At 43.5% G+C, this 24,702-nt stretch overlaps 1 protein-coding gene across 3 annotated transcripts in view; it reads right to left on the bottom strand.

Moving 5' to 3' along the window:
• Positions 1 to 24,702, bottom strand: part of LOC126466014 (nuclear receptor-binding protein homolog) — a 457,189-nt gene that overhangs the window by 141,963 nt on the left and 290,524 nt on the right. Inside the window, exon 2 of one of the 3 annotated variants that reach the window (XM_050096351.1) lies at positions 4,190 to 4,240. The exons of 1 other annotated variant lie outside the window; for it this stretch is intronic. In XM_050096351.1, coding sequence (XP_049952308.1) covers positions 4,190 to 4,240 — 51 coding nt within the window. Of the gene's footprint in view, positions 1 to 638; positions 739 to 4,189; positions 4,241 to 24,702 lie in introns of all 3 variants that reach the window. One more of the 3 variants, XM_050096353.1, reaches the window with a different exon arrangement.

Raw genomic sequence — 24,702 nt, 5'->3', positions numbered from 1 at the left:
ACAGCCGTAGATAATGATTAATGGTAATAGTAGTACGCTATGATTAGAAACAGAAGTAGCGTTTCACACTGTGACGAACTCTTTAGTGTTAAGATACCTCCTAACCGATTAAAACAATGTCGAACGGGGCCCCATACACAGGAGTATTCCCTCGTATGAACTAAGATATCGAGACGGGAGTCACTACTTGCTTTCAAAGCTTTAATTCCTCCAATACCTCTCATTCATTTTCCGGACTTAACAAGGTCTCTCTTGCATAACTTGTTGGACTAGCTAACATTCATGGAGCAAAGTGTGTCACGAAGGAATTACCCTCAGAGAGGCAAGGGTCCGGATTGAAATGCAATACACCGTTCGAAAAATTGTAAATATTTGGCTGGCGCTCGCAACAAATCTGCGACTCTAAAGCACTCCAGAAGTTTCACATTGGCGAATTCCCCTCGGTGCTTAAAAAACACTATAGTTAAATACAAACTCAATAAGAATACAGTTAGTTTGGTAGCTGGAAAGTAAAATCACTGCAGCAGATACTGGACAGAAGCCACGCGCTGCCACAAAAACAAAGAAAAAACAGTCTTAGACCGCGAGCTTACTTACAATCGGCGACCAGTAGCGGCGGCAAGGCGCCACAAACTTACCTGAAACAAAATGAAAAATAATTAGCTCTAACGCTGAGCGGCCTTGATCCAAAGGTTCTGGAACATCCCCGCCGGCTCCACGTAAATCAGGACCGCTGCGCTGCAAAACAAAACACGTCAAGAAAACACGTGCCATGCTCGAGAGCGTCTCATGCAAGCCAAGCGGCATGCACTGTGCATGCTCTACCTATTGCGTTAGCCGCTTACCGTATTCTTTTGTTAGTGCGCTCCGCGAGCGAACCAGCAGTCAAACACAGCTGTAACTGTGTTAATGCGGCAGACACAATCCATACTATGCCACCACTATTCATTACATTTAACACTGACCATTCCGACACTGCGTTAATATTTACTTATACTAGCAGGCGCGACACACACACACACACACACACACACACACACACACACACACACACACACACACACACACACACACACAGAGAGAGAGAGAGAGAGAGAGAGAGAGAGAGAGAGAGAGAGAGAGAGAGAGAGAGTCTGACAATTTGACGCAAAGGAATTATATATATATATATTAGTTTATCGAAAATAGTGGTCAATGCTTTGGAAATGGAATTTTTTATGTGATGTCTCAGGAGCGACGTTCAGTATTCAGGGATATGACGGGAACTATCATTTGACAGGAAAAAAAAAAAATCCATATGCCTTATTCCGAAAGGTTTCCATGATAGAACGCATTTAACAAACATTGACCTTTACTCTCTGCATTATTCAGTACAATATGAGGTTTATTTTACACAGGACAATAATTAATAAACTCTACAATATGCGTTTCACAAAATATCTCATGGAAAATACGTACTTTTAACACATTCGCCTCTAAATATGATTATACGTCACATTTCAGCTGTTGTACGGTTCACAATAAATGAATGTCCCACCGTCAACTGCAATGCATACGTCTACTCCCGAGAGAACGTGTGTATCTTGCTGAGTGCCTCTGCTCGTTCCCTACTGACAATGAGACCAGCACCGTCCATGATGCGACCAAGCAGTTTATATCGCGTATTCACCTTTGTTTTGTACACCTCACACATCAGTTGGGCTCATAAAAAAAGAGTCATATGTCTTAAGATGTGGCGATCTTGGTGGCCAGTTAATTGTACTACCACGACCAATCCACGGATTAGGGTAAGAGCGGTTGAGATGTTCCCTCACGCAAAAACAAATCTACATGACGTGAGTTCTATCTGGGAAACCATTCGGAATAGGGTATATGTCAATAGAAGTTTTGTGATTCAAATGAGATTTCCTGTCATATCCCTAAATATTAACCATTCCAAGTGGGGCAGCTTGTATAAAAATAGGAGACCAGAAAGCTTTATTTCCGATCTATGAGACAGTCTGATGTGGCTAAGGTCTAATTTGTATGACTGTCGCAAAAAATTTCTCACTTTTTGTGAACTAGCAAAATTCATTAACTGTTTACTTTGAATACATGCCACGAGCAATGCGTCAAGGGTAGCACTTTTACGCTATTAACACCCCTAAATTTTCCAGTACAGCTGCCCCTGGTCATTGGTTAACAAGTTGACGTGCACCGATTTCTTTGATGTGATTTCTCTGAAGTGTTCAACTCAATCGGAAAATGCAGCAAACTGTATAATGTATCGTTGCTTCGAAAGACATATGGGAAAAGTCTCATGATTCGGGAACAGACATTACTTTTACTAGAGGATTCAGATCATGACCTTCTGTCCAACATTTCAAATTATATACGAGGGCCGTTCAGAAAGTAACCTCCGGTTGATTTAAAAAAATACACCAAGTTAAATAAAAATATTTTAATATATACATTTTACAACTACATCTTTGCACTATTTTTCTACATAGTCTCCATAGCGATTGAGGCACTTATCTCTTCACAAGCTTTGAAATTCCTTCTGCATAAAAATCACCCGCTTGTGCCTGGAGCCAGCCTGTGACCGCATCTTTGAGCTCTTCGTCGTCATCAAACCGCTGTGACCCGAGCCATTTCTTCAAATGCATGAAGAGGTGATAATCACTTGGCGCCAGATCTGGGCTGTAAGGTGGATGGTTGATAACGTCCCACTTGAAGGACTCAAGAAGGGCCGTTGTTCTGCGAGCAGAGTGAGGACGGGCGTTATCGTGCAAAAAAACGATACCGGAAGTCAGCATACCACGGCGTTTGTTCTGTATAGCCCGTCGTAACTTTTTTATTGTTTCACAGTACACGTCTTGATTAATGGTCGTACCACGTTCCATGAATTCAACCAACAACACCCCTTTGGCATCCCAAAGCACCGTTGCCATCAGTTTTCTGGCAGAAAAATCTTGCGAGGCTTTTCTTGGTTTGGTAGGCGAATTTGAATGTGCCCACATCTTTGATTGTTCTTTTGTCTCAGGGTTCACGTACTTAATCCAGGTTTCGTCACCGGTCACGATTCTGTTTAACAATGGTTCTCCTTCGTCCTCATAACGTGACAGAAAGTCTAATGCAGAGGCCATTCTTTGAGTTTTGTGGTGGGCGGTAAGAATTTTGGGCACCCATCGTGCACACAACTTACGGTAGCCCAATCTTGCTGTCACTATCTCGTACAAGAGAGTCTTAGAAATCTGTGGAAAACCAGTAGACAACTCCGACATTGAGAAACGTCGATTTTCACGAACTTTTGCATCAACTGTCTGAACGAGTTCGTCAGTCACCAATGATGGTCTACCACTCCTCTCTTCATCATGAACGTTTTCTCGTCCACTTTTAAATAAACGTACCCATTCACGGACAACTCCTTCACTCATAACTCTTGGTCCGTACACGGCACAAAGCTCACGATGAATAGCTGCTGCAGAATATCCTTTGGCTGTAAAAAACCTTATGACAGCATGCACTTCACATTTGGCGGGGTTTTCTATTGCAGCACACATTTCAAACTGCCACAAAAACTAAACTAGCGCAGGTACGACGTTCACTCGACCACGGCTTGATGCCTACTGACCTGTTGAGTGCGTGAACGCACAGATGGCGTCGCTACTCCCCCCACAACCCGCACTGTGACCAATCGGAGGTTACGTTCTGAACCGCCCTCGTACAAAAGAAGGGCGTTTTTAGGAATATCTACTTCCTTGTTTTGAGAGGTGTTATGGGATAGAATCCTAGTGCTATGGAGTTACCACAACTGTCAATATACCGTATGCTAACCGAGTGCCTTAAAGTAATCAGTATAGCAGACACATTACAAACTGTAAAATGAAGATAAAACATGTGATCACTTTATTAACATGTACTTGCAGCATACTTTAGGCAACAAAATTAAAAAGAACATGCAATGTTTATTTCACATTCAAGCGACAGGAAGAAAGATACCACACAATGCACTGGCATTCCTTTCAGTGTCGACACAATGTTCAGAAGCTAAAAGAAAGAAAAAAAAAAGGTCGCCAACGATAGCCAATCATCTTTCCGTGTTTCCTATAAGCGCTCACAAATCGCCATCTAAAGAGAACTACCGCGCCCAAAGAAGGAGCAACATTCCCTGAAGGAGAGAACATGAAATTAAAGATCGTGTCTATACCTTTTTAGTTCCGTTCCTCATGGTGTGTTTTGGTCTACCATACGTGTAAATCTGAAACCAGAAACATTAACGTTAAAAGTCGGTACTGGGCTCAGCAACCAAAGTAGGCGCGCATTAACACACATTCAGGATAAACTAAGTAGAAACTGCCACACTAAAACTCCATTCACTCCAACTCGGAGTCACACAACACAAATCGCAAAATATTAGTTTTAGCTTAAATTATTTCTGAATAGATTTCGGGCTAGCGTCCTCTTACACTCCAAACGAACGAGGACTGTTAAACTAAGACTGAACTTAATCCCACTGCAGTGATTGCGCCATGAACTCCAGAAGGCAGTAAAACAGTGTTTTGTAATCTGATCTGACTAAATACTTCATATCCTGTATTTAAATCGTGCATTCAATAAGCAGCGTGTCACAAACCTTCGTGAACAAAATTACACGGCGACAAAGGGTCGAACTCTGAGCACTCAAGTGGGGAACCAATTGTCGGAAATTTAGTGGTACGACGACATGCTTCTGAAGGAAGAGTTTGTAGACTATGGTAAGAAAGCCGTAGTTATGTTGGTGACGCTACACTGAAAACAATTCACAACCTTCTGTGTTGTGTTTGATGAACACTTCGTTGTATACGATGAGCAGCAGTTCGAAAGTATTTGTCATACCGGTGTAGCGCCACCATGAGGATGCGTATCAGATTTGCTTTCAATAAACGCTGTAACGGTCGTGAGCTTAAGTTACTCTGAGACTTGAGACTGGGCGTGTTGAATTGATGTTAGTCAAGAAAGCCTTTAAGGCGACAAGGATGCCATTATCTACGCCTCACTGAGCTTGAAGGAGGTAGTGTAACAGTGCTACGATAAGCAGGATGTTCCGTCTGCGATCTGCAGAAAGACTTAGCAGTACTGTAGCCACGGCACATAATTGCTGATACCGGTGGTCACGGGAATGTACGGTCGCAGGAAGAAAGGGCTTCGGGCGGCCACATGATGCCACCGAGAGGGAAGACCATCGCTCTCGAGCGTATGGCTCTGGAGCATCGTACTGCATTGCAACAGCGATCTGAGTACCAGTTGGCACCACAAGCACACAACGAACTGTTACAAAACGGTTAATTCAAGGACACCTCCGAGCTAGGCGCCTTGTAGCGTGCATACCACTGACCCCTAAACCATCGCCAAGCTAGAGCTCATTGGAGGGCAGCGTGGAGACTAGAGATCTGATGAAAGCTGGTTCTGCCTCTGTGCCAGTGAGGGCCTTGTGTTGGTTAGAAGGTCCGTTGAGGACCTACACCCAACCTGTCTACATGTTGGGCACACTAGACTGACTCCTGGTGTTATGGTCTGGAGTGCCATTCACAAACCGCATTTCAGGTGGTGTTTTCCATAAGGATAGCGCTCGCCTGCATTCTACCGTTGTAACCCAACATGCTCTACGGAGTTTCGACATGTTGCCTTGGTCTGCTTGATCACCAGATGTGTTTCCAATCGGACGAAGACTCTAGCGTCATGTACAAACAGCATTAACCGTCACTGTATTGACCGACCAAGTGGAACAGGCATGGAACGCCATCCCACAAACTGATCAGACACCTGTCTAATACAAGGCACGCATGTTTGTATACTAGCGTTCAACATTCGGCCCGTTTCGCCATTTGCTAATGTGTCAGCACATCAAACTTGCAACAGCCCAACCTCGCGCTGTGATCGAGCAATGTTAACCACTTCAATATGTTACCTATAGCGCGTTTAAAATCAGTTGCGACTTTTGACATTTGGCTCACAGGATGGGATGTGACGGCCGTTGCCAAGGTGACACCAATGACGAGCCGATTTTTCCTACCATGCCGCCAGTAGTTCGGTTGCCACGCCATGGCTGAAAAGTACCACGTGGTGTCGCGCATTAGATACCTCTACATTCATTAGCTCTCGTTGTAAAGTGGTATTTTCTGGGGTTGAAGTAACAGTGCAGCACATGTGAACACGAGATTTGTAATAAAAGTGGTCGTCCAAGAAAACTTTCACCGGCTGTGAAGATAATGTTCTGCTGCGAAATAATCCTTCGAGTCCGGCAACAGTAATGGACAATGCACCATACCCGTCAATTGTGATGGATACACCTCTAACAATGCAGTAGACGGAAGCTGATATTTTGTTCTGGGTACAAAGAACTGTTCCACTGGATAAAGCTGAACCTAGCATGTATAAGGCGGAGTTATTTGAACTTTTAGTGCTGTAGCCGAGCGGAGTGGCCGCACGGTCTCAGGGCGCCATGACACCACAGACTGCGCGGCCTCACCCGTCGGATGCTAGAGTCCTCCCTCAGGCGTGTGTGTGTGTGTGTGTGTGTGTGTGTGTGTGTGTGTGTGTGTGTGTGTGTGTGTGTGTGTGTGTGTGTGTATGTGTTTTGTTCTTAACATAAGTTAGTTTAAGCAGTGTATAAGTCTAGGGAACGAAGACCTCAGTAGTTTAGTTTCTTAGGAATTCACACACATTTGAACATTTGGAGTGGCTGTACAAACCGGAAACACGCTACCAAGTCGACGAACTGGCTAACGCTAAGGGGCATAGGTTAATCGGGGTTCCTCCGTATAATGCTTATTTAAAACTGACAATGTATCGGCCTAAGTGGAAATTAATATGGCAAAAAAACAAGAAATTTACACTCCGTCAGGCTGAAAAGCTGCCAAAAGAAGCCACTGCAAATATTACATCACAGAACTCGAAGTGTCAGCCACACCAAGAAGGCGGTTCAAGAGAAATGGATTCATGAAGGACTGTGACGAGATTTGAGTGCTACGTAGTCTCTCTTGTTGGCATGTTAAAATTTGCTTATTTTCCCAAAACACAGCAGAATTTACAAACATTCATCTCTTTAACATGCTAATACAGTTGAAATTGTAACAGAATCCTGAAACAATGTTTTATTGAACTGCCAACTGAGGGCAAGACGAGTCAATAGTTATGAAAAAGCCCAGTCTCGGTATAAAAATAAACATTTAATTTATTGTCTTACATTGTTGCAAAACCCACAGCAATTACCGTCTCATCAGCTATTGATGGTCCCCAAAAATTACATTATTTCATTTGAAAAACGTGTAGTTGCTCGAATATCGCGGTTAGCCATGAAAGTTTTCGCATATTAGTCTTATGGCAAAATAGTAATCTCTCTTCGTGCTATCATTTGCAAAAATTTCGTTTCGATATCTCGGATCGTTTACGAGATACGAGGGATTTATGATTTTTTCTCTATGACTTTCGCTGGGACATGCGTTGGTGACGGAGCACTTTTACATAAATTCCATTTTTTCGATATTTGAGACAAATAGCGATGTCCTTCCAAGTTTAATGAATTCATTATGTTTTCTAGATTTCACATGCAACGACATGACCTGACACGCACCAAACGCAAATTCATAATGACCGCTGCAAACTTTAAGAATTTAATGCAGCAATTACGTAACATCGAAATATCACAATTATGACCATTAACGGAATGATATGCAGTTCATTTTGAAGCTGACGAATTATGCTATAAGATGTGCGAGAATCGGAGTTTATTACCGAATAGTTCCTTTAAAATAGTTTGAGAAAGATGGCAGGTCGGTCGTTTTGCATTTTACGCCGTCAAGCGAGCCTGCCCGGCTCCGCGCCGAGCTGCCCTGACATCACAACCGGCTGATGCGTTCAACACTCGCTGGCAACTGCACTTCCCTCCACACAGTCCGTACTGAACTATTCCATACTATAGACGAATGTAGTCCCGAAATTACATTACTCTCCAGTAATTACTTTTTCGTGCTGCAATTTCTTTCCCTCAGTGTATATGCTTGGCAATCTTGGCAATCACTAAGTTTGATGCAGACATGTACAGTATATGCCACCGATAACGGGTTTTATTCCCGAATTCCAACCTTGCAAATACATGTGTTTCAGATGCAGCTCATGGTTTGGTTTTGGTTTGTGGAGGACGTTGTTGGGAGAGAACTCAGCGTACACAGGTCAGCTAAAATAATCGTTCGCGATCTCAAGGCCTTGAAACTCGTTTCCGACGCAATTAGGCATTGGCCTGCTGCCTCCGACAGTACAAAAGCCTCCTTGTAAGCTAATTCTGCCGTACTCACGTAATCCAGGAGTGGCATGCTAGCCAGTATCCAGAAATATTTTCCGATGAAACATTCTTACGATATAAACTGACAGTCAATTCCCAAGGACGAGAATTGTCTCCCATTAAATAAAATGCTGTGTCACGAAACGTGTGAACAAGATAATTCAGGAAATTAAAAGAAAATTGGCTACGTGTGGAAGATTCTGCATTTCAAACTATCTTCCTAAACGAATCATACAATGCAACTACTACTGAAGGAACTCAAACACTACGTTCCAGCAGTAAAACTTTTACACCATGTGATTACAGCATTCGTCAATATTGTCTGCGAACAGCCTTCTCACAAATACCTTATATTAATTATTTTGCAAAATCATATCGCTGTCAAATTTTGAAGATGTGGAACGAATTGTCTGCCTTCACGTAACAGAACTGGGAAGATGGAGCACATACATCTTTATGGACTTCCTTTTACAAAAATGATGATTAATTATACACAGATAGGCATACCAACAGAGCTAGCTATCTTAAAGCAGGAAACCTCCAATATATCAATAAGTATTGTAGCTGTGGTAACGATCTGGGGAAGTCTTTGTACTGAACATTCAATTATAATCAAGATAAAAGTGTTATGTACAAGGTGAATGAAAGTCCAATACGAATTCTCCCTCCTCCCTGTCCTCTTTAATTTTTCGAATTAACCTGTGTAGGATATATACTGTGTATGTACCCGAGACTTCAAGAAGAATATAATAATTCCAATCCCAAAGAAAGCAGGTGTTGACAGATGTGAAAATTACCGAACTATCAGCTTAATAAGTCACAGCTGCAAAATACTAACACGAATTCTTTACAAACGAATGGAAAAACTAGTAGAAGCCAACCTCGGGGAAGATCAGTTTGGATTCCGTAGAAACACTGGAACACGTGAGGCAATACTGACCTTACGACTTATCTTAGAAGAAAGATTAAGGAAAGGCAAACCTACGTTTCTAGCATTTGTAGACTTAGAGAAAGCTTTTGACAATGTTGACTGAAATACTCTCTCTCAAATTCTAAAGGTGGCAGGGGTAAAATACAGGGAGCGAAAGGCTATTTACAATTTGTACAGAAACCAGATGGCAGTTATAAGAGTCGAGGGGCATGAAAGGGAAGCAGTGGTTGGGAAGGGAGTAAGACAGGGTTGTAGCCTCTCCCCGATGTTGTTCAATCTGTATATTGAGCAAGCAGTAAAGGAAACAAAAGAAAAATTCGGAGTAGGTATTAAAATTCATGGAGAAGAAATAAAAACTTTGAGGTTCGCCGATGACATTGTAATTCTGTCACAGACAGCAAAGGACTTGGAAGAGCAGTTGAATGGAATGGACAGTGTCTTGAAAGGAGGATATAAGATGAACATCAACAAAAGCAAAACAAGGATAATGGAATGTAGTCTAAGTTGGGTGATGCTGAGGGAATTAGATTAGGAAATGAGGCACTTAAAGTAGTAAAGGAGTTTTGCTATTTGGGGAGCAAAATAACTGATGATGGTCGAAGTAGAGAGGATGTAAAATGTAGACTGGCAATGGCAAGGAAAGCGTTTCTGAAAAAGAGAAATTTGTTAACATCGAGTATAGATTTAAGTGTCAGGAAGTCATTTCTGAAAGTATTTGTATGGAGTGTAGCCATGTATGTAAGTGAAACATGGACGATAAATAGTCTGGACAAGAATAGAATAGAAGCTTTCGAAATGTGGTGCTACAGAAGAATGCTGAAGATTAGATGGGTAGATCACATAAATAATGAGGTACTGAATAGAATTTGGGAAAAGAATAGTTTGTGGCACAACTTAACAAGAAGGAACCGGTTGGTAGGACATGTTCTGAGGCATCAAGGGATCACCAATTTAGTATTGGAGGGCAGCGTGGAGGGTAAAAATCGTAGAGGGAGACCAAGAGATGAATACACTAAGCAGATTCAGAAGGATGTAGGTTGCAGTAGGTACTGGGAGATGAAAAAGCTTGCACAGGATAGAGTAGCATGGAGAGCTGCATCAAACCAGTCTCAGGACTGAAGACCACAACAACAACAACATGTACCCGTGTTGACAGCGATGCTAGTGAGACTCGAGTTAAGACGGGCATAGTTTCCACTGATTTGCTTTATAAATGATGATATTTTTGTGCCTAAGGAAATTTGGACAGAGAACTTTTAACCGTAGTAACAGAGCTTCTCTGACAAGGCAATGGGCTAATTTGTCGCCAGATGTACTTCCTGTCTCCTATGGGTATTCAATCACCACAAATCCGTTTCTTTGCTGTTTGAATAAGACTTGGAACAGAGCAGGTAAGCTACATGTTTCAGCAATATCTTAATATGCGATGGAGTATAACGCATAGAACCTTCAACAATTTTAAACTGTCGGAACATTCTTCTTTTGGATGTTTTTCAATTCTCGCGACACAATGACTTGAAGGTCGGTTATTTCGTCAAAGCTTTGCCCTTTAAAGAGAATTTCTGGACTTTGTCGTTATATGGTAGGCTCGTATTTACAACATTAAGCCTCGTCAACTATAAAAAATTTTCCAGAAAAGAATCGTCCGCGTTTAATGGTTCAGCCAAGTCAAGGCATCTGTCTAGCGTCGTTGCTTTTGCTCGGGTGTCGAGGTGTGCGGTAAAAAACTTGGCACACACTTTCCTCTCTTCAAAACATTCTGGAGAATATCCTGAACACCTGATTTAGCGATCTCTGACACCACAACGTCGACACGCCACGATCACGACTACGTGCCCGCTAAAACTGAGAGGTCGAATGTAAATCTGTTGTTAGTTCAAGCTACCACCAAAGTTAGTGCGCTGACTTCGCTTATAGAGTAGGAGTAAAATCAGAATTTTTTTGACAGACAATGTATGTATAAATGTGTATCAGAAACCCTGACTAAAAAGGCATTGCCGCGAGGGGTAGACATGCGGTCTAAGGCGCCTTGCCCCGTGGGAGGTTCGAGTCCTCCCTGGGGCGGGCGGCCGTGTGTGTGTGTGTGTGTGTGTGTGTGTGTGTGTGTGTGTGTGTGTGTGTGACCTTCGCAGTTTGGTCCCATAGGAACTTACCACCAATTTCCAAAAAGAAAGGCATTATCGTTGATTGGAGAACTAGATTTCAAAACGTGATCAACATTTTTTGTATACAGGATGTTTGGAAATTCCCCTTACAACATGCTACGACTTCTAGAGCAAGTGAGTAATATTTTGAATATGGGTCCCTTGTCCGGAAACGTATAGTTTCCGTTCTATGACGCATTCAATTCAGGTGTGCTTGTTCTGGTATGCAGTAGGGTACACAGAATGACTTTTACTATGTCCGTCACTTCACATCACTAATCTGTCTTGCTGCGAGACCTATTTAAAGCCTGTGCGTCTACGATACAGTGAACATGGTTCGCTACACATGTTTGTGTATTCCAAACATGCTCCTTGTGTATGGCAAATCTCGAGGTAACGGAAGAGCTGACAGTTAACTGTATCACGGACATTTTGCGCAACTTACCACGCCGTCGCACAAATTTTTTGGCCAATTTACGCAGCGGCTCCGAGAAACAGGTAGCTTCACCGTGAGGTGGCAGGACTGTGGTGCTCCACGGAAAAGCTACACGCCCGAATCTGAAGAGGTACTACGTCACGTTGAATAGAACCCGTCAACGAATATTCTAACAACTGCCCGTGCAATGGGTGTTAGTCACAGTATCGTCTGGGACATTCCGCGCGGGCAACAATTACATCCGTACCACTTACATAGGGTACAGGCTATGATCCAGCCCATTTTCCATAACGCACTGCCTACTGCACACTGTTCCTGCACCGCTGCATCGGCGCATACCTGTTTCCACGTTGAGTTCTGTTCACAGATGGATGTAAGTTCACTACGAACTGTGGTCTGTATTCGCGAAACAGCCATGTATGGACACACGAAAACCATCGTGCCAATTATGTTCACGGATTTCAGTACCTCTCTGTGGGCAGATTTTCTGGACGGTCACGTAATTAGTTCATAACCCCTTCCACTCAGGCTAACTGGTCCTGCAAAATTCATCTTCCTACATAACTTATTGGACCCGTTCCCGGTACCTCCGCCACCGAATGTACTTCAAGAAATGCGGTTTAAGCGTGATGGTGTGCCGCGTCACTTCTCACGTGCGGTTCGGAGACATCTCAACAGAGGATATACGTGGCCACTGCGATCGCTGGATTTAATAACTCCGAAGACTGGTTCTTGTGCGGTCGTATGCGAAGTGTAATTCATGATTCTCCTGTAGATACAGAGGAAGGTCGTCAGCTGGCGCGAGTTCTGGCCGCTGCACTAGAAACTGAAGAGACACTAGGTGGGATGGAGAGAGTGTCGACAATATGTTTCGTAGGTACAGTACCTGTAACAACATCGGTGGTCGCTACATCGAGCAGGTGTTGTAATGCATGAGTACTTCTCTATATGCACAGTCTTTCTTTCTCTCTCTGGTGCCATGTACCGCGCTGGCGCAGGGTCGGCATTGTTAGGAACCGATTTGGAAAGGTTAGGTGAAGGGGTGGCCGGATGCCCTTCCTGCCGCCACCCTGTACCCCCCGGGACGGAATTAGAGTACCCCTGCTGTGTGCGTCTAGTGTAATTCATGGAATATTGCGAACGTGTTCAGATGTCTGCGAGTCGTGTAACTGAGGCGGAACGTGGGGAACAGCCCGGTATGCACCTAGCGGGATGTGGAAAACCGCCTAAAAACCACATCCAGGCTGGCCGGCACATCGACCGATGTCGGTAATCGGCCGGAAGGATTCGATCCGGGGCCGGTGCGCCTGCTCGAGTCCAGGGAGCAGCGCATTGGCGCTCTCTGTTAACCTGGCGGGCCTTTCTCTGTACGTACAGTATGCTGGATTATTTTTTGTTTAGGAATAATGTAAACACAATGTTTAAATGATAATACAAACAATTGCGTTTAAATGATGAACGGATGTTGCGTAATGTTTTCTTTACAATTATTACCTAATAATGGTACTGTGTCACGGGTAATTTAATTCCTCAAGCAGAACTGGACGAGTTAAACATATGAACTGAAGCCGTCGTAGAACGGAAACGGTACTTTTCCGGACATGGGTTCTTATTCAAAATTTTATGTACACTCTCTCTCTCTCTCTCTCTCTCTCTCTCTCTCTCTCTCTCTCTCTCTCTCTCCCCCACAGTCCTAGAAGTTTGTAATGGGAATTTCGGAACACATTATATGGAACAAAGTGCCCGCCCGGTTGGCCGTGCGGTCTAATGCAAGGCTTTCCGGGCGGGAAGGAGCGCCTGGTCCCCACCAGGCGGATTTGTGTCCAGGTCCGGTGAACCGGCCAGTCTGTGGATGGTTTTTAGGCGGTTTTCCATCTGCCTCGGCGAAAGCGGGCTGGTTCCCCTGATTTCGCCTCAGCTACACTATGTCGGTGATTGCTGCGCAAACAAGTTCTCCACGTACGCGTACACCACCATTACTCTACCACACAAACATAGGGGTTACAATCGTCTGGTGTGAGACGTTCCCTGGGGGGGGGGGGGGGGGGGGTGTCCACCGGGGGCAGAACTGCACAATAACCCTGGGTTCGGTGTGGGGCGGCGGAGGAGTGAAGTGGACAGCGGTAGTCGTCGTGGGGTTGTGGACCACTGCGGCTGCGGCGGGGACGGAGCCTTTCCGTTGTTTCTAGATCCCCGGTTAACATACAATACAATACGGAACAAAACATCAACACATTGTTAGTAAAATAAAGCTCAAGTATTCCACATAATTAAATATTAATTCACGAATAGGTTCTTGTGGTACCAAGAAACCAACTAGAGTGTGGTTCTAGAGAGCAGGCAACCTGAACTTATATAGTTCAAAACAGGCCATTAATCTGTTCTTTTCTAGCCAAAACTGGCGAGGTTAAGAGCTAAGGTCCATATTCCTCATCGAAAGTCCCTTTGCGTCACTACAGAGCAACTGTGTAACTGTAGTGAACAAAAATAGCGAAGAACCTACCTTGAAAGTACTATCATATGAAAACTGTTGAAGAATATTGTTAATCTGAGGTAAGTACGTAAGCACAAATAATTTTCCACTTTTCGGGAGTATGCTGTCGGGCGCACTTTAAACATTCGGTGAGTGGCAAATTTGTGGAGAGCAGATTAACAAGCAGAATGCCCACGCCGGTATTCCAGCAGACAAGCGTGCCACCGGTCTGTCGATAATTGAGACGAGCGGAGCGGCTTGGTCCGACGAGCCATGTAATGATAATTTAGTGATCCGCTGGCGCTGCAGAGCGCCGCCCCACTGCAGAGCCATCGATCGGGCACCTAGCAGTTTTAGCAGTCTGGAGCGGCAGCACGCTAGCCGAACCCCATACCTATGGCCGTCCGTGGGATGACCAGCTTAAGCGACTGAGTTTTTATTTTTTTTTTATTTTTTCGGAGCTACCTTTCAGTCGCAGCCACGGAACATACAAGTATAGAGCCCTGAACCTCCGAATCGAAACACGAGAGAGAGAGAGAGAGAGAGAGAGAGACAGAGAGAGAAGCCACTGGAAACAACAGCCTTTTCTTGCTCCTGCATGCACTCTGTAGATCAATTCCGTCTTCAATTAGAATGCTTATTTCTACAAGTAGTAACGGATCTGCTTCATTAATAAACCGTGTAATTATTTCTTCGAGTGGAAACCAGTGGCTAAATCTCACATCGGTTGTTGGAACGACGTAACTGTAGTAGAGCTAGTGATACTCTGGCGTTTCACATCAGGGAAAGGTGAAAGAGAGTTTATAACGCTACTGGAAGCAAAAAGGGAGGGAAGCAGGGGAACTGTAACGTAGGGTTCGTACTCTACAACAAACACAATTTGAAACTTCACTTAATACACGATTTGAAACTTCACTTAATAAACACTGCCCCAACGCGTATTTTATCTTTAATTACGAAATATGGGTTAATTTAAATATGAAGTGTATCAAACTCTGATTCGCCGACAAAATGAAGAGGCTCTGTAGAAAGATGTTCCCAACTAAACAAACACACTTTCCGTGTGGCGCTACTGCTTCCCAATAACCAATCGCAAGACCCCACGCATTCTTTCGGCCTTACGTGCAGAAAGTGTTTACGTGAGCGCAATTTCCCGCATTGCACCACGAGAAATTTCGAGCTAGAAGTGGGGGGGGGGGGGGGGGGGGGGGAGAGGGACGCAGAATCAGATCGTGAGTTCTGTTAGTTTATGCTGGAAACATTAGTACTCTTGTTACTGCTGCATCTGCGTTAATGGATGATGAGACCCCGGCTCGCCCCACCCCTCTCCCCCCCCCCCCCTCCCACACACAGGAGCTATGCGAAGTATTACACGCTTTCAACAGGCTCAGGAACCTTTTATGTCAACTGGCGGTAATCGTGTACTCATCAGAAACTACAGCAAGGATTAATGAACAATTTTACATATAATTGGATAAGCATTCTGACCATTATATACATTTTTATTAACGTTGGAATAACAAACAGCCACGTGGCACCCAAACTAGTCAGGCAAATTTAGTTTACTTTATCATTCTGATATGTTCAAGTATGCTTCTGGGCTGCTACCCTGTTTCAGTGACTATTAAAGTGAACACAAAGCTGAATTACGATCCTACCAGTGCACCAAACTTTGAACATTATTATTATTAGTATTATTTACTCGCGTACTTGTTATATATTCAATGGTGATTACACTTGTCGGTTGTTGTTGTTGTGGTCTTCAGTCCTGAGACTGGTTTGATGCAGCTCTCCATGCTACTCTATCCTGTGCAAGCTGCTTCGTCTCCCAGTACCTACTGCTACCCACATCCTTCTGAATCTGCTTAGTGTATTCATCTTTTGGTCTCCCTCTACGATTTTTACCCTCCACGCTGCCCTCCAATGCTATATTTGTGATCCCTTGATGCCTCAGAACATGTCCTACTAACTGGTCCCTTCTTCTTGTCAAGTTGTGCCACGAACTCCTCCCCAATTCTATTCCATACCTCATCATTAGTTATGTGATCTACCCATCTAATCTTCAGCATTCTCCTGTAGCACCACAATTCGAAAGCTTCTATTCTCTTCTTGTCTAAACTATTTATCGTCCATGTTTCACTTCCGTACATGGCTACACTCCATACAAATACTTTCAGAAACGACTTCCTGACACTTAAATCTATACTGGATGTTAACAAATTTCTCTTCTTCAGAAACGCTTTCCTTGCCATTGCCAGTCTACATTTTATATCCTCTCTACTTCGACCATCATCAGTTATTTTGCTCCCCAAATAGCAAAACTCCTTTACTACTTTAAATGTCTCATTTCCTAATCTAATTCCCTCAGCATCACCCGACTTAATTCGACTACACTGTCCATTCCGTTCAACTGCTCTTCCAAGTCCTTTGCTGTCTCTGATAGAATTACAATGTCATCGGCAAACCTCCAGATCTACTACGAATTTTTCTTTTGTTTCCTTTACTGCTTGCTCAATATACAGATTGAATAACATCGGGGAGAGGCTACAGCCCTGTCTCACTCTCTTCCCAACCACTGCTTCCCTTTCATGTCCCTTCACTATTATAACTGCCATCTGGTTTCTGTACAAATTGTAAATAGCCTTTCGCTCCCTGTATTTTACCCCTGCCACCTTTAGAATTTGAAAGAGAGTGTTCCAGTCAACATTGTCAAAAGCTTTCTCTGAATCTACAAATGCTAGAAACGTAGGTTTGCCTTTCCTTAATCTTTCTATTTAAGTAAGTCGTAAGGTCAGTATTGCCTCACGTGTTCCAACATTTCTACGGAATCCAAACTGATCTTCCCCGAGGTCGGCTTCTACCAGTTTTTCCATTCGTCTGTAAAGAATTCGCGTTAGTATTTTGCAGCTGTGATTTATTAAACTGATAGTTCGGTAATTTTCACATCTGTCAACACCTGCTTTCTTTGGGATTGGAATTATTATATTCTTCTTGAAGTCTGAGGGTATTTTGCCTGTCTCATACATGTTGCTCACCAGATGGTAGAGTTTTGTCAGGACTGGCTCTCCTAAGGCTGTCAGTAGTTCTAATGGACTGTTGTCTACTCCCGGGGCCTTGTTTCGACTCAGGTCTTTCAGTGTTCTGTCAAGCTCTTCACGCAGTATCATATTTCCCATCATCTTCATCTACATCCTCTTCCATTACCACAATATTGTCCTCAAGTACATCGCCCTTGTATAGACCCTCTATATACTCTTTCCACCTTTCTGCTTTCCCTTCTTTCCTTAGAACTGGGTTTCCATCTGAGCTCTTGATATTCATACAAGTCGTTCTCTTTTCTCCAAAGGTCTCTTTAATTTTCCTGTAGGCAGTATCTATCTTACCTCTAGTGAGATAAGCCTCTATATCCTTACATTTGTCCTCTAGCCATGCCTGCTTAGCCATTTTGCACTTCCTGTCGATCTCATTTTTGAGACGTTTGTATTCCTTTTTGCCTGCTTCATTTACTGCATTTTTATATTTTCTCCTTTCATCAATTAAATTCAATATTTCTTCTGTTACCCAAGGATTTCTACTAGCCCTCGTCTTTTTACCTACTTGATCCTATGCTGCCTTCACTACTTCATCCCTCAAAGCTACCCATTCTTCTTCTACTGTATTTCTTTCCCCCATTCTTGTCAATTGTTCCCCTATGTTCTCCCTGAAACTCTGTACAACCTCTGGTTTAGTCATTTTATCCAGGTCCCATCTCCTTAAATTCCCACCTTTTTGCAGTTTCTTCAGTTTTAATCTACAGTTCATAACCAATAGATTGTGGTCAGAGTCCACATCTGCCCCTGCAAATGTCTTAAAATTTAAAACCTGGTTCCTAAATCTCTGTCTTGCCATTATATAATGTATCTGATACCTACTAGTATCTCCAGGGTTCTTCCATGTATACAACCTTCTTTCATGATTCTTGAACTAAGTGTTAGCTATGATTAAGTTATGCTCTGTGCAAAACTCTACCAGGCGGTCTCCTCTTTCATTTCTTAGCCCCAATCCATATTCACCTACTATGTTTCCTTCTCTCCCTTTTCCTACTCTCGAATTCCAGTCACCCATGACTATTAAATTTTCGTCTCCCTTCACTACCTGAATAATTTCTTGTCGGTACTTTGCCGAATTTCTTAATTTTCAGTTCTGCAAAATCTTCGAAACAGTATAGCACGACACTCCCAACATATCGGCAGGTAGCTTTCCAAAATATAGGGCAATATCTTCAGTACTCATTCAATTAGATTTATTCGACGGCAGTGTGGATCATATCGTCTTAAGCAAAGAAAAAGTTAATTTCCACCCATTTTCTTCTGCAACTTACCTAGGAATCGCAGCTTCAATGTTCTCCGATGCAACGAAAAACTCACGATTTTTCTTTAGAACAGTCTGAACTGACTACGTAGAATAATTGCAGTTTCCTTGCTCGATTCACTGCACCCTACGCCCAGGTGTGGAGGAACCTAGCTTTATAGGAGCGTTGCTTGCGAGGGTGATTTAAAACACTGCAACAGCGCAGCGAGAGCGTATAAGTACCAGAACGAAACGGGACGGGGCTCCTGCACAGTACACACACGGAAATGTGGACACGAAAGAACGTCCCACCCTCACGTTCTGCGTCTCACGGGACTGACATCAGTCTCGAGAAATTGCTTGCATAAGTTACAGAACTCTTGTTGGTAAGAGGTGATACGAGGTATCTTTACAGCCGTCCAGGGTGGAAATACCTCGTCGACCACCACCACCACCACCACCACCACCACACTGAATTTATCAGCAATAGTCATTCTACTCTTCCTTCTCCATCTCCCTTCTAAAATCGTCCTCTTCAATCTTTGTCTTCATATATGCGAAGCCCAGGTACAACTCCTAATGCTTTAAGACTCTCGTAGATCCGTTTTTACTGTCATGGGAGTCAGTACTACGACGTCACTGATTCCGAACACCCATTCTATTATTAGAATTCTACAATAACGTTCTTTGTCTAAACCTTCTGTGTCAGAACTTACATTTTTCCGTACTGTTTCTGTTGTTCATGTCTTCCTTCCATAAAACACTGAAATATAATTTCGCTTGTTGCCATCCCGCAGCATTTGCTGGAACCCCCCCCCCCTCTCTCTCTCTCTCTCTCTCTCTCTCTCTCTCTCTCTCTCTCTGCTGCTGCTGTATCATCTCCAAAACTTGAGCTATTTTCTCCCCAATGCACCTCAAAAGTATTCCGAAAACTTATCCTTTGTTTCATCTAACCCTTTCTGTAGCAGGCATCAAAACAGAACAGATGATGACATCAGGAATCCCTTTACTTACTTTCTATTTTTAACTTGTCCAGACTTCAAATCACTATTTTCTCTAAAAATATCTCATACGATTTTATGCACGAGTATTTCAATATGTTGTAAAGTATCTGCCCATCTGTCAAAAGTATTTTCGAGATACGCAAAACATTTAGTTTATTTCAGATAAACGATATTACCTGTCACGAGTAAGTTAGTTTCGTTGTATCTTAAATATATACGCTGAGATGACTAGGTTGTGGGATAGCGATATGCACATATACAGAGGGTGGTAGTGTAGTGCACACAAAGTATAAAAGGGCCGTGCACTAGCGGAGCTGTCATTTGTTCTCAAGTGATTCATGTGAAATGGTTTCCGACGTGGTTATGGCCGCACGATGGGAGTTAACAGACTTTGAATGCGGAACAGTAGTTGGATCTAGCCGCATCGGATATTCTATTTGGGAACTCGTTAGGTAATTCAATATTCCTAGAGCCAGAGTATAGAGTGTGTGTGTGCCGAGATTACCAAATTTCTGGCATTATCTCTTACCACGAGCAACGTAGCGGCCGACGATCGTCACTTAACGACCGAGAGCAGCGGCGTTTGTGTAGAGTTCTCAGTGCTAACAGGCAAGCAACACTGTGAGAAATAATAGCAAAAATCCATGTGGGATGTACGACGAAACTATCTGTTACGGCAGTTCAGCGGAATTCGGTGTTAATGAGTTACAGCAACGACCGACCGACGCGAGTGCCCTTGTTAACAGCCCAAAGTTGCCTGAAGCGCCTGTCTTGGGCTCGTGACCATATTTCTCGGACCCTACACGACTGGGATGACCTTGGCCTGGTCAGGTAAGTCCAGATTTCAGTTGGTAACAGCTGACGGTAGGGTTCGAGTGTGGCGCAGACCCTATGAAGTCATGGACCCAGGTTGTTAACTAGGCACTGTGGAAGCTAGTGGAGGCTCCATAATGGTATGGAATGGACTTGATACTTTATGTTCGGTTATTTTGAGACTATTTGTAGCCATTCGCGGACTTCATGTTCCCAAGCAACGAGGAAATTTTTATGGATGACAAAGCGCCAAGTGACCGGGCCACAACTGTTCGCGAATGGTTTGAAGAACATTATGGACAATTCGAGCGAATTGGCCAACCCGATCGTCCAACGTGAATACCATCAGCAGGCGAGTTCGTGCACAAAATCCTGCACCAGTAACACTTTCGTAACTACGGACGGCTGTCGAGAAACCATTGTTCTATACTTCTGCATTGAACTTCCAATGGACTTGAGTCCATGCCACGTCGAATTGATGCACTACGCCGTGCAAAAAGGTGTCCGACGCAATATTAGGAGGTATCTCATGACTTTTGTCACCTCAGTGTAAATCTCCGTCAACGTCAGGAGGTAAAACATTGTTTACACCTCCTGATGATTGTGCAAGAGTCAATGGACTCCAATCTAATCGTGAAACGTAGTGCGTCACCAGGTGAGAGAAACGTTGTTGCGGCCTTCAGTCCGAAGTCTGGTTTGATGCAGCTCTTCATGTAATACTACCCTGTGTAAGCCTCATCATCTCCGTATAACTACTGCAACGTACTAAATCTGCTAACGGTATTCACCTCGTGGTCTCCCAGCACGATTTTTACCACCACCACACTTTCCTCGAACATAAAATTGGTGATCGCTGGACGTCTCAGAACGTGGCCTATAAACCGATCCTTTCTTCTAATTAAGTTGTGCCGCAGCTTCCTAGTCTCCCAAAGTCTATTCAGTACCTTATTTGTTACGCGACTGACCCATCTATTCTTCAGGATTCTTCTGTAGTAACACATTTCGAAAGCTTCTATTCTCTGTATCTGAACTGTTTATCGTCCATGTTTCATTTCCATACTAGACCACACTCCATACAAATACTTTCAGAAAGGACTTCCTGACACTTTAATCTATGTTAGATGTTAAATTTTTCTTCTTCAGAAACGCGTTTCTTACCAATGCAAGTCTACACTTTTTTTTATTTTTCTGCCCAAACTGCAAATCTCATCTACTTCTTTACGTGTCTCATTTACTAATCTAATTCCATCAGCACTACCTGATGTAATTCGACATAGTATCAAAATCTCAAATTTCCTCAAGCAATCGAGGCGCCATCTCCATCATACTTGGGCTGAACGGAGGAAGAGGGGTGCTGCCAAGTGGACGATGGTCTAGGTTAGCTTTGGCTGGGCCGCTTGCTCCGCTAAGCTGGTATGCGGCACTCCAGACAGCCGCTTTCCCCTTCTTACCGCACTGCACTCAGTGACCAGCCAGCGTCTGGCCACGGAGAAGTGACTCACCCGGCATACGTGCCCAGGCGACCCGGCACTAACAAAAACCTCCCGGCCGCCCCGCCAACCGGGTCACCGTCCTCATCTACCTAGCGCCGCAACGGCGCCGTCTTACAGTTCGACCTCCCTACACTCTCTCTTCCAGCCTACTCTTCCTTCTCTAAACCGTGCATCTACCTAAATCCGTGTGTGTGTGTGTGTGTGTGTGTGTGTGTGTGTGTGTGTGTGGGGGGGGGGGGGGGGGGTGTCGGCATATCTCTGGAACACTTGGAATAATTTCAATCAAACTTAGTACATATGACTCCTTTAATGACTCCTTTAAAAAAAAAAAAAAATACGACAGGGTCAAGGAGAAAATGGCAGCACCAGAAGTCGGGAGAGGGATGAAGGTAGGTAGGAGAAGACAATACACTCGAAAACGAGTGATGTTCGTAATGAATCAATAGCGTTCAGTATTGCTACCCTGAACGGTCCAAGTCGCGATTGCATTTCACCCGTAGTATTACGAGCAGAAGTGAAAAAGGAATCACAGGCAGCAATAATCTAAAGAAACTATGTCAAATCTACCATCTCCGTGGTCGGTAGTTGGACGGCGACATCTATGACCATATATGTATGCAGACTGGGGCGAAGAATGAAAATCTGTACCATGGCCGGGATTCTAACGCGTGTCTCCTGTCCACTAGGCAGATGTGCAACACCACGCAGGTTAGTGGCTACCGCAGCTGCCTGGTGGACAGGAGACACGGGTTAGAATCCCGGCCATGGTACAAATTTCCATTGGTACTTGCCATCTGCATAAATACATCACAGATGTTTGTGACTTTGAAGAGGTCTCTGGAGTCATATAGTTTCATTTGAATAGCTATGATTGTATTTAACCCCTATACTAGCTTAGGATAAACAGTAAGTAAGCAGGCAACGGCCAGCTCAATTAATCTAGTGTACATACCCCAGAATGTTAAAAATGTCAGACCTGAAGACACGTTAGAAGAAAAAACTTTTAAAACAGAAAGGCTATGACCTGTGCTTTAAGAATCCAAAAGTTCATTCTCTTTTCGCAACAGCTGTAAAAACGACCAATGGTCAGACAATTTGTGTCACGCACTGTTTCACTGTATGACGTGATTATGTCTACGATTGGCAAAGGTAACATATTACGGGTCGACTACCCTTCCTGCAATCCTACAATTGTGAGATGGTTTTAGAAAAGGGAAGCTAGCTGTGCTCTGATCTATGATGCAAAGTTCAATAGCCGGCATATGTGTACCGCTTACTTTAACCTTGATAAGATAGATTAAGGAAAGGCAAACCTACGTTTGTAGCATTTGTAGACTAAGAGAAAGCTTTTGACAATGTTGATCGGAATATTCTCTTTCAAATTCTGAAGGTGGCAGGGGTAAAATACGGGGAGCGAAAGGCTATGTATAATTTGCACAGAAACCAGCTAGGAGTTCTAAGAGTCGAGGGGGCATGAAAGGGAAGCAGTGGTTGAGAATGGAGAGAGACAGGGTTTTAGTCTATCCCTGATGTTATTCAATCTGTATATTGAGTAAGCAGTAAAGGGGAGAAAAAAAAATGGAGTACGAACCAAAATCCATGGACAAGAAATAAAAGCTTTGAGGTGTACCAATGACACTGCAATTTTGTCAGAGACTGCAAAGGACTTTGAAGAGCAGTTGAACGGAATGAACGGTATTTTGAGAGGAGGATATCAGATGAATATCAACAAAAGCAAAACGAGGATAATGGAACGTAGTCAAAATAAATCAGGTTAGGCTGCGGGAATTAGAAAATGACACACTCAAGATAGTAAATGAGTTTTGCTATTTGGGAAGCAAAGTAACTAATGATGGTCGAAGCAGAGAGGATATAAAATGTAGACTGGCAATGGCAAGGAAAGCGTTTCTGAAGAGAAAGAATTTGTTAACATCGAGTGTAGATTTAAGTGTCAGGAAACCTTTTCTGAAATTATCTGTATGGGGTGTGGCCATGTATGGAAGAGAAACATGGACGATAAATACTTTGGACAAGAAGAGAATAGAGCTTTCGAAATGTGGTGCTACAGAAGAATGCTGAAGATTAGATGGGTAGATCACGTAACCAATGAGGAGGTACTGAACAGAACTGGGGAGAAGAGGAATTGTGGCACAACTAGACTAGAAGAAGGGATCGGTTGGTACGACATGTTGTGAGGCATCAAGGAATCACCACCATAGTATTGGAGGCCCGCGAGGAGGGCAGAAATCGTAGCGGGAGACCAAGAGATGAATACACTAAGCAGATTAAAAATGGTTCAAATGGTTCAGAGCACTATGGGGCTCAACAGCTGAGGTCATCAGTCCCCTAGAACTTAGACTGACTTAAACCAAACTAACCTAAGGACATCACACACATCCATGCCCGAGGCAGGATTCGAACACTACGCAGATTCAGAAGGATGTAGGTTGCAGTAGTTTCTTGGAGGTGAAGAAGCTTGCACAGGATGAAGTAGCATGGAGAGCTGCATCAAACCAGTCTCTGGACTGAAAATAACACTACTACTACTACTACTACTACTACTACTACTACTACTACCACCACCTCCCTTCAGGAGGATTCCGTATTTACCAATTGGCTACTAGAGGACACCTTAGAATTCAGTAAAGAAAGGCACTCCTGAAGCACGAGAGATAGTCATAAGTAAATATTTCAATTACCACATAATAGATGCATTTCAGTTCATTATTTTAACAAAATCAGCTCCATACTGAAATTAAAAAACGCCCGGCGCCGAA

This window comes from Schistocerca serialis, chromosome 1, assembly GCF_023864345.2.
Source record: "Schistocerca serialis cubense isolate TAMUIC-IGC-003099 chromosome 1, iqSchSeri2.2, whole genome shotgun sequence".
In the NCBI taxonomy this organism is placed as follows: Eukaryota; Metazoa; Arthropoda; class Insecta; order Orthoptera; family Acrididae; genus Schistocerca; species Schistocerca serialis.
Note: the sequence above shows the minus strand (reverse complement) of the source record. Positions and strands in the feature narration are given on the sequence as shown.